This window comes from Micromesistius poutassou (genome assembly GCF_964030765.1).
Source record: "Micromesistius poutassou genome assembly, chromosome: 5".
Classification (NCBI taxonomy): Eukaryota; Metazoa; Chordata; class Actinopteri; order Gadiformes; family Gadidae; genus Micromesistius; species Micromesistius poutassou.
In genome coordinates this window covers 9,349,565-9,360,093 of record NC_140275.1, presented here as the reverse complement: position 1 = coordinate 9,360,093, position 10,529 = coordinate 9,349,565, and the positions used below count along the sequence as shown (strand labels likewise).

At 44.5% G+C, this 10,529-nt stretch overlaps 1 protein-coding gene across 1 annotated transcript in view; it reads left to right on the top strand.

The window, feature by feature from the left end:
• Positions 1–1,700: 1,700 nt before the first annotated feature.
• sv2ca (synaptic vesicle glycoprotein 2Ca) overlaps positions 1,701–10,529 on the top strand; it is a gene marked incomplete at both ends in the record, with an annotated part of 22,304 nt that continues 13,475 nt past the window's right edge. Inside the window, one exon of the mRNA XM_084468959.1 lies at positions 1,701–1,801. Coding sequence (XP_084325085.1) covers positions 1,701–1,801 — 101 coding nt within the window. The remainder of the gene's footprint in view (positions 1,802–10,529) is intronic.

Below are 10,529 nucleotides of genomic sequence, written 5' to 3'. Positions count from 1 at the left end.
CAACAGTCTCCCTGTTGACATCTCCCTGTGCAGTTTGATGACAGAACAAAATGACAATAATTTGGGTCCGTGTCATGTTGAGAACGTTGCATGCCTCGGAAAAAGTCATGCGCTTAATTGTACCGAGCCCCACATATGTGGAATGGCTGCTTGGCAGTCCGTGGGCCTGGCAGAGATTCAAAACAGAGGAGACATATGGTGTCTCTCATCCGTGGCAAGGCTGGCAGTGCTGGGCTGGGGCCTTCTTACCACCTGGCTGGATGTGACTGTACTCTCAGGAGGAATGGTATCATGCTGCATTAGACCTGCTGCCGTCTGAATTTGAATTGGACGGGGGTGCACAGAGGGGGAAAGCGGGATAAGCCGTTTGTCAGTGCGCAAAGATCCCCACTAAGTGTCCCGTCCACCGATGTAATTCTAATTCTTTAATTCTAATCCTGTCAATGTATATCCTGGCGTACCATCTCAGATTTTTTTGAGGGATGTTGTCTGAAGAACACATTTTAGGCCTTTTTTAGTTCATCTACGCTTTAGATGAGGTCTGTTTGGGAATGGGTTGACTAAGTAACTTGAAATACACAGTCTGCCAGCTCCTCCAGTGATTATGCGGTGTGAAAACAATACCTCTGGGCAAACATTTATATCTAGAAATAAGCATTTATATTATTATTTATGACTTGTGACAGTCATAGCAATTACAGTTGAAGGAAATTACAATTTTCTGTTTTACAACTGGCATGTATACAAATATTGAATATGTTTTATAAATATTCAAAATAAAAACGGTATAAAAATAAAAAATTATCAAAATGTAAAAAAAAAACACAAATAATGCAATTGTATCAACCTCCAAAGTGGGAATAATCCACAGCATGCACTCAATAAAGTCTTTCTTCTGTGTTGCTAACCCTGCAGAACAAACCCACAAGTAATAAACTAGTGTTGAAGGGGCGCTGGATTACAGCATGTAATACCGCCTCTAACCCTTTCTTCTCCATCCCCTTCGTAGATTTCTCCTTCGTTTCTGAGGGGAGGAAAGACACCTGGGCCTGTGTGGTGAAATGGGATTCAGCTCACATCCCTCTCCCATAGCCTGTTCAATCTGTTCCAGGACAATAATCACAATCCATTTGACTTTCCTCCCCCTGGTATTTTAGCTCAGGTACGCTAAACCATTCAGGACCTTGCAATGGTAGACAGAACTGAAATGACTGAATAACCTTATGCGGTTTGGCAGGTGTTCTTTCTGAAGAAAAGCTTTTGCGATTTGTATTATAAACTCTTTGACTTTACTCTTTGTCTTACATTGTTTATGTAGGTACATATTTCTCTGTCAAATACATATTATCTATATATTTTATATATTTTAAGTATTAATGAAAAAACAAATCAAGCACATGAAAAATAACCATTTGTGTAACATTCTGCTCATTCTGTGTTGTTTATTGATCAAGCGTTTACAAAAAAAGACACATCAACAATGAGTTGTGTTATCATCGGCTTTAAGATCAATCGATTTATATGAGGGACAGTGACCTCTGATTGAACACATCTGTTCCCCCAAAGCTATGATGGTTGGGGACTTCCCATTCACCCATACCATAATCCATCACATCGATGGCACCAGCATCCCTTTTGTTCTGCTTGAGCCCCCAGTGAGCAGCAGGGCTATTTAAGTTCTTCAGCAATGGTAATACACCATGATTGCACTTTCGCCTATCAGAAAGTGGATTGTATACGTTTCCAACGCGGTGGTGAAGAGCCGAGTGCAGATGAGGAAAGTGGCCCAGTGGACCGACCGGTGAAACAGTGCTTCTCTATCGCACACGAGGCAAAAACAATTAGCATCAATGTCTCCATTCCTTTGTTATAATCAGGATAGAGATACGCAGCAGACAGCTACTCTAGTTCACCTCTACTTCTCTATTCCACGTTGAAGTCTGGCTTCTCTAAGCTGCCGTGTAGTACCTGTATTTAACGGTTAGGAGGAGCACACAGAGCTATGTCTGTATGGCTTGCATCTGTATCTGCCTGCAGTTCTACCGTTGACTTTTCTACCACTAGAAGCTCAAAATAAAGACCACAGATTTCAATGAGTTGCTATTTGCTTTGTTATGCAAATGACACTCATCATAGGTTTCAAGCATGTCAAGGCAAGCATGATGTATGAATATATTGCATTCTCATGATTTCAGCACTTTCAGATAATATGTGTACGTGTGTGTGTGTGTGTGTGTGTGTGTGCATGCATGTGTGAGTGTGTGTGTGTGCAAGCATGCATGTGTGTGCACGTGGGTGCATGTGGGTGCACGCGTGCTTGGATTTCTCATGGCTGAAATGCGGAACCCCATGCAGGAGAGAGCCAGAGCCTTGTCCTGCACAGTGGCCTGTGCTGTGCATACTGCCGTGTGTGAGGGTCACTCTGCTGCCCTGTACATTAAACTAAGTGCTCTTTGGCTCTCCAGCGGTGGTAAATGGAGTCTTGTGGCCAGAAGAGATTTTGTCATCCAACTAAAGCAAAGTGTGTCCCCAGCCCCCAGGCCACTGCTTCTGTGAATCATCAAATTCAGAGGACAAAGAGAGAGGCCTTTCTTTTCAACGTGTGTGTGTGTGTGTGTTGGTGTGTGTATCTTCGCTTTGTGTGTGTGTGTGTGTGTGTGGGGGGGGGGGGGGGGGGGAGATGTGTGTGCGTGTGTTTGTGTGTGCTCCTATGCGTGTGTGTGTGTGTGTGTCTTTTGTGCGGGGAGGGGGGGTTGTGTGTGTTTGTTTGTGTGTGTGTGTGTGTGTGTGTGTGTGTGATCACCATACCAACTTTTGCATTACTTCTTAGCATTCATGGTTAATTATGATGCATTATCCATCCAAGGATACATTTAAACTTGCTTTAAGATTTTAAGGAAATCCTCATAGAACATGGTTATATTTAGCATCACGTTTGTGTTTATGTGAAGTTGACAGTCCTCATATTTGACCATACTGACTGTCATAGTTTGCCCGCTTACATCAGAATTCAGTTGTTTTGTTTTTCTCCCGTTTTTGAGTTTTCTCCCCCTGCTCATTGTCTGAGAAGCGTCAGGATTTGACAGCCACACAGTCTCCCACTCTCTCATGCATCACAAGAACCTACTTACCGCGTTAGGTTATGGACTCTTGTAATTCTATTGCATAATCTTTATATGACTCCGTGATGGGCAGTATATATAGGCTGCTCAGTTGGACGCATGCAAGGCAAATAAACACATGGACAAACCCGATGCTTTGTCAGGGTTCTACTTGTAAGTGCAGCCTACCTCGATGAGCAGTATGTACAGGCAAGGCATGGAACTGCAGACCTGGCCAAGATATAGTACTACCTACCTGCTATAAGGTCAAATTAATCATTTTTTTCTATGGCATGTACGGCCAAATTCAAATTAAAAATGTAAATGTTGAATTTAAATAATTTACACATATGTCGTTTCTTTACAAGAATACACGTGGCCTACGCCGTAAAAAAAAAAAGTCAGCACCATGGAGAGAAACAGTTGTAAGTCCACTAGTGGGAGGGGAAAACTTGGCAGCAAAGATACGTAGATATACTAGGGAAATAGCTTGTTTGATATTTGCAACACAAAAAAACTACAACCTTAATCTATAGTGCTTGCAATATCAAGCTAGCTACCATGAACGCTGACGCCTGCCATGCATCGCAGTATTTAGAATGAACCAACCAATCAGATATGTTGTCCACAGAATGGCCTGCATCACTCACTGAAATACACTTATCGATTGCACGCGAGCATTCCGGACTAGCTGCCCATTCTACACAACTGTTCTGCTCTCTCTCCCGCTCTCTCCCTCTCTCTCTCTCCCCATCTCTCGCTCTCTCTCTCTCCCTCTACTCTCTCTCTGTCTCGCTCTCGCATTCGCTCTCTCTCAACCCCCTCTAACACACACACACACACACACACACACACACACACACACACACACACACACACACACACACACACACACACGCACGCACACACACACACGCACACACGCACACACACGCACACACGCACAAACACACCCCTTTCCTAAAGTACTGCAGAGAGAATACTGCATAGAAAAAAAAAATTGCCGAGCATGGGCAATTACCTTAGATCCTCGCTTTAGTGTGGGATAGCAGCATAATTGTACAGGTTGACGAACGCGAAGTCTGGTGCAATGGGTAACCCTCGAACAAATCCACTGTAGGACCCTACATCTCTCGTTAAATAACGGTAAGAAGTTACTTTTTTCTTCAAGTGTGAGCACTATCATTATAACGTTGCCTTATAATGTTTCCTTCAAAATCCCTTGAAGGGGGATCCTCCTTTGCAGCCTACCTAGTAGGAATTGTTGAAAGAGAAGTTCGGAATAAGGAATTAATTTGAGCTGTTATATAGATACCCTTTGTAGCGTCTCATTGTATATTCTCTAAGTTGGTTCGTCGTCTAAACTTTCTCCGAATGTGCGTTTTAAATCCAATTATGTTATCACATTATAAAAGAAAAAACATATTTTTTTGTTTAATTATACCCGCGTGTAGCACATGCGCTCTGGGGAGGGGGATGCTGGTGTGCATCGCTTTATTTAGAATGAAATACTTCCGATCCGTCATCTTTGCTTTGTCCTTATGGAGAGGCTTGAGTCACATGAATTGTGAATCGCTAACGTGGCCACCTGCCCCCGGCAGTTAAAGCACTCACTCTGCATTGCCGCCAAAAAGGCAGGAAGATGCGGGAATTGTGGCAGGCGACTGAGTCATCTACCTCGAGAGGTTTCGAGCAATTGATAGGCGGCCAATAAACTAGAAATCCCCAGCAAAGTGTTCGCACTGCAATCTGAGGGTGCTATTTCTGGTGGTATAGCTCTGCCTGGTAGAAATGTTTTTCTTTTGAAAATACGTTTGCTTACTTAAAGGCCTATTTGTTTTATATAGTCTCTCCCTTGGCATTTGTTTCCTGCAGCTTATTACAGTTTGCTGTATCTTTTGTTGGCTTTTTTTTCACCTGTTTTATTATTATTATTATTTTATTGTTTTAACATTGGGGGAAACAGAAAAATCAATGTCAATGACAATAGGAATCTCCTCTCCATCTTGTAATAAATAGCCTGCTGCATAACTTTCAAATTCATTCTCCTCCTCTTCTCCTTTTAAACTTTTGTCCCAGCATGAGCAGAGCCTTAAACTCATGAGATAAAGGTGTCACCTGATCAATGGGAAACATATAGCCCCCGAAATAGCACCTTATGACCGTGCAGAAACAAAATGCGTCAGCCAAGGAATCTGTGTTAGCCCAAGTGTAAAGGGCCAGACGTGTAGAGATGACAGATAAATTAATACTATCCCAGACTCGCGGATACGTTACATTCCATTCAAACAGTAATGCAATTTTCTTTTGCTCTTTTCTGGTTCTGCACTAGTCATTATTCCCTGTCAGCTGCACGCCTTTTATTCATTCAAGCCTCACGTCCCTGGATGAAAAGGCAAGTCTACCATCACCTCACAGCCATCATTTGAAATGATTTGAATCATTTAGAGATTAATTCAATAAAACAGAAAGACCACATTGCCTCCGGGATTACACAGCATGACACGATAAGTGTGTATTTGCATGGAGAAGATGTAGTTTTTCCGTCGGTGAGGGTTTAGCGCAGGTTAATGTGTTCCGTGTCGTTTTATTTGTAAGAATGGCAATGCAGAGGCACCATATGCTCACTAGGAATATCAAACAGACACCAGAGGCATTATGAGAGAGAGAGAGGAGACAATGCACACATTAAGCTCTGTGGAGCTTCACCCACACAGCGCTGCAGCCTCGTGGACATGGAAGGGATCCGTTTGGATGAGGAGCTGTCTTTCATTTTGTATTTTGAGCTCTATTTTTAACGTCTCCTGAACCGAATATAGATGCAGTGTTTGCATTAGAGCAACTGGTCTGCATTGTTTTGTACTCCTTTGTGGTTACCTGGATAAGAGGTTTCACTGAGTTGATAAAGAAAAAGATACTTGTCTCATTTCCAATGAATGTTGGTATTATTCTTTAGTCCGACAACATAAAAGGGAGTTGAAGTACTTTCAGTTGTGAATGTTATGAACCTCACTCAGTCCCTGCAGTTATCAAAGTTTCTGAAGGCTGCTTTGTTGTCAGCCGTTGAGTGATGGAAGATGTGAACTGAACTGGTGATGTAGATTTCTGGTTGTTGCCATCTGCCATCATGAGATACTCATCCTTTCATATTTCATATCATCACTCACATCATATTTTCCTTACAAATTTTAAATTTATTTTTAAATACAATACTAGATTCTTCCCAGAGTAAATTTGTACAATCCGCTTTTCCCATTTTCTTTTAGTTTCATTCAGTTTATTTTCATTTTCCTTTTTCATATTAATTTATTCTCTTCGTTAACATCTCCTTGCCTTTGCCCTCTCTGCCTTCCCTGCTCCATCGGCTAATGGCATGAGAGTATCTGACGCAATCCCCTAACTGAAGACATCTCAGGCAGGGGCTGACTGTGTGCCTTCCAGATGAGGTCATGGGCTTTCCGTTTTGATAGGATTACATGGCGCTCGGCCCACTTAGAGATTGGACCAGCTCTCTCCTCGCTGTGGATAGATCAAACCAGCAACTCAAACCTCCCTCCACCCACGCATGTCTTTGGAAAGGGGGGGTGGGGGGGGGGGTGGGGGGGGGAAAGGACGAAGAGGAAGAGGAGGAGGACGCTGATGAGTAAAACGTGACTGACTGGGGAATACATGAATAACTCTCAGAGGCCCGCGTGATGGCAGCCATTACATTAGCACGGCCGCGTTTACGTCTCCCATGTGATGTTCATAATTCGATTAAAACACGGACATGGGGGTTTGGGGAAAAGCCAGGATTTAGGTAGAATAATCGTTGGTATTTGTTTTCTGTAATATACAGAATGTTGAGAACATGATTCTCGAATGAAGGTAAAGTGAATGTCTCTCTCTCTCTCTCTCTCTCTCTCTCTCTGTCTTTGTCATTGTCCTTAATCACCTTCTGGTTAAATTGCATCAGTGTGTCGCTGTCATTAGTCTAGCCTGATGGCAGACTGTACTTTTTCGAGCAGGGCAGTATTGATTTCACATCAAGCTGTCTTGAAAATGTTTTAAGTGTTTGTCTCCTGCAGTAGTTGCGGGTCAAGTAACCAGAAACTCTCAGAGGAGAATTTATTTTTATTTTTTTTTACTTTTCCCTCTAACAAGCTTCTGGTCCATGCCTCTATCTTTGGGGAAGACCAGTGTTTGGGAGTTGCAAACCCTTTTTGCATCAGTCACTACCTTTCTCTTTTTAAATTTCACATATAAAAACACAAGACAAACCATAATGGTGTGGGGAACGAAAAATCAAAAAAATCAAAAAATAAAAAATCAAAGCTGACATTTCAGTTTTGAATTCTTCTTGTGTTAACAGTTTTCAGAACATACCCCTGGTGAGCCTCTTTGACTAAACCCTCCATCCCTTCATTTGTCTGTGTGCGTTAGTGTAAAGAAGGATTTTTGGGGGCAAGTCATTCGCGACCCAGCGTTTTTTTTTTGCAGTTAAAAAGGGTTGAAGCAAAGCAGGACCACTATCCATCACACGGACAGAGGCTATCGCTAGAGCAAGGGCTATTTCCAGCCGACATAATATTAACTCTGTCTTTTCCGACGGGGCGAAGAGAAAATACACTGAAGAGAGGGAAGCCGCAATTCAGTCGGCCTGTTTTAATATTCATGATATTCTACATCACAGGTTGCTGTTTAAACAGCAGAAAATCCTAGTCAAACAAAAAGTAATTTATAAAAGAAAGAAAAAAAATACCACATCCAATGACCAGTGTAATTGGCAACATACCATTCTGCCTTGGACTCTGGACCTAGACGGACAGTCTGAACCGCGTTATCTCGTTCGGTGTATAGGATGTTAGTATTTAGTACGTAGCTTGGGGTGCCTCAGAGACTTCCTCCGAGCGATGTGCAGTGTAGTATGCTGAATCCCACGTCCTTCATCAAATGTTTCCGCATGAATATGTGTCAAATATGTAGTACAACAAAAAATTTATAAATATATATATATATATATACGTGGCAGATGGGACGCCCATGACTGGTTAAGCACGTCACGGATGGATGAAGTAAAAAAAAACGCTTGGTTTTTTTAATCTCAGACTTTACACACGTTGCGTTACACGAGAGCAGTGTGTGTGTGTGTGTGTGTGTGTGTGTGTAGCAGTAGTAGTAGTAGTGTGTGGCTTGTAGCACGATGATGACGCTGAGCTCACAAGACCAGCGACGAGACGAGACGCCCCTTCACGGAATTGGAGCGTTTGCGCGTCGGAGTGTTTGCTCCTCGCTGCGCCGCGGTCGGTTTGATTGTGATTGCTCCTGTTGCCCGTGGCTGTCGTCTCCGCCGCCGTCGGGGTCTCGTCAGCCGTGGTCAGGTGGGGTGGTGGGGGGGGGGGGGGGGGGGGGGGGGGCGTGGTGCCACGGGGGGGGGGTCGTCTGCACACACACACACGAGTCTCCCCCTCCTGAGTCTCATCACCACTGACAGGGGGGGCCTCACTATACACCCCATTGATTCGCTGACAGGCAGGCGGGCTCCGCGCGCGTGTGCGTGCAGGCGGGCTCCGCGCGCGTGTGCGTGCACGCACGCACGCGCGCACACACACGCAGGCATGTGCGCACACACACACACACACACACACACACACACGTGCGCATACACTCACACACACTCACACACACACACACACACATGTGCGCACACACACTAACACACACACAAACACAGGCATGTGCACACACACTAACACACACACACACACACACACACACACACAAACACAGGCATGTGCACACACACTAACACACACACACACACACACACACACACACACACACGCGCTGTACGTGTGTGGTATTCATTTCATCCCGCAGTAAGGCTGATGTATGAACGAGTTTAAATATAAGAAACGGGCTTTGTTTGTAACAACAGAAGTCATCCGGTGAATCAAGGAGAAGGAAGGAGGAGGAAAGTCACCTTGAATCATCATCAGTCATGTTGACCAGTGAAATAACATGATGGAGGCCGGAGTCTGTCCGTGATTTGTGTCCTCTTGACAGGGCCTCAGTGTCCATTAGAGCCTTTGTTGAGCAGCTCTCAGACACTCTAGACATCTAATGTACACACACGCACACACACACACGCACACACACACGCACACATGCGTCGCACACACACGCACGCACACGCGCACACACACACACAACTATACATACATATAAACACCACATTTCTGATCACAGAGTGAGGCTGGGATCTCCCCCCTCCCCCCATGGGATTGGAAATATTTCAGAGGGCTTCCCCCATCCATGCTGTGTGCACACACGTGTGTGCATGTGTGTGCATGTGTGTGAGTGCACGTTGTCAGTGCACATCCCACCGTTGCTCATCTTAGTGTCACCCATGCCCGCCCGGCCATGCGCTGTGTCATCGTGTGTGTGCGTGTGTGTGTGTGCGTGTACTTGTGTGCGTGCATGAGTGAGTGTGGGTGTGTGTGTGCGTGCGTGTGCGTGTGTGTGTGTTGGGGTCTAGTGACTCATCTGTATACACTAGCGGCCATTTCACCTCCTGTAGCCCATTTCTCTGTGGATACACACCCAAGGCGTTTGACCGACGAAAGAGGAAGCGCAAGCGCCCATCTGCGTTAAATAAAAAGCCGCGAGCCACCATCCGCGAGAGATAGAAAAGACGCGAGATGACACGCCAAAGGAGGCTTCTGCAGATAAAGGCGACGAGGTGAAGCCTGCGGTGTGCAGAAGAACCCCCCGTCCAAACCCAGGTTCACCGGGTGCAAGCACCGCGCTGGAAGCGGAGGAGATCAGTTATGATAAGCGCCAATATGAAATGTAACCGTGTTCTATCTGTTTATATAATAAACCCAACAATATATGAAGTAGGACTATACCAAATCTATTAAATGTCTCTGAAACGATTATTATTTTTTTTTAATACAGCCTCAAACTAACAAATTGCGTGTGTTCTTGTGTCGGACACACGTCGTCACACGTGCAGAGAGTTTTTTAACTGTGTGATTCGTTAATATTTCTTTCATATAATTGTATAAGTAAAAATAATAATGCCATTTTCGCTACAGGCTATATTATACAACTAAGTAATACGTGTGTGTGTGTGTGTGTGTGTGTGTGTCTTTGTGTAGTCGTCTCTCACCTGTGTAGTCGCACGTGGCACTCGTACGTTAGCCCACACACAGGTGGGCTGACTACACAGTTGGTTCTCTGCGCAAAGAGTAAATATGACCGTAATGTTCCGGTTGGGTCATCACACCCATTAGGAAATACCAGGGGGGGGGGTTGATTCCCAGCAGAGCCCCGTTTATTAGCTGCTTCGTGATCCTCTTGAGTGTACCATGACTCAGCACATTCCACTTTGTTACGAACCCTCCTCGCGACCGAGGCTATAAATAGGCCGACATAAAACAGGTA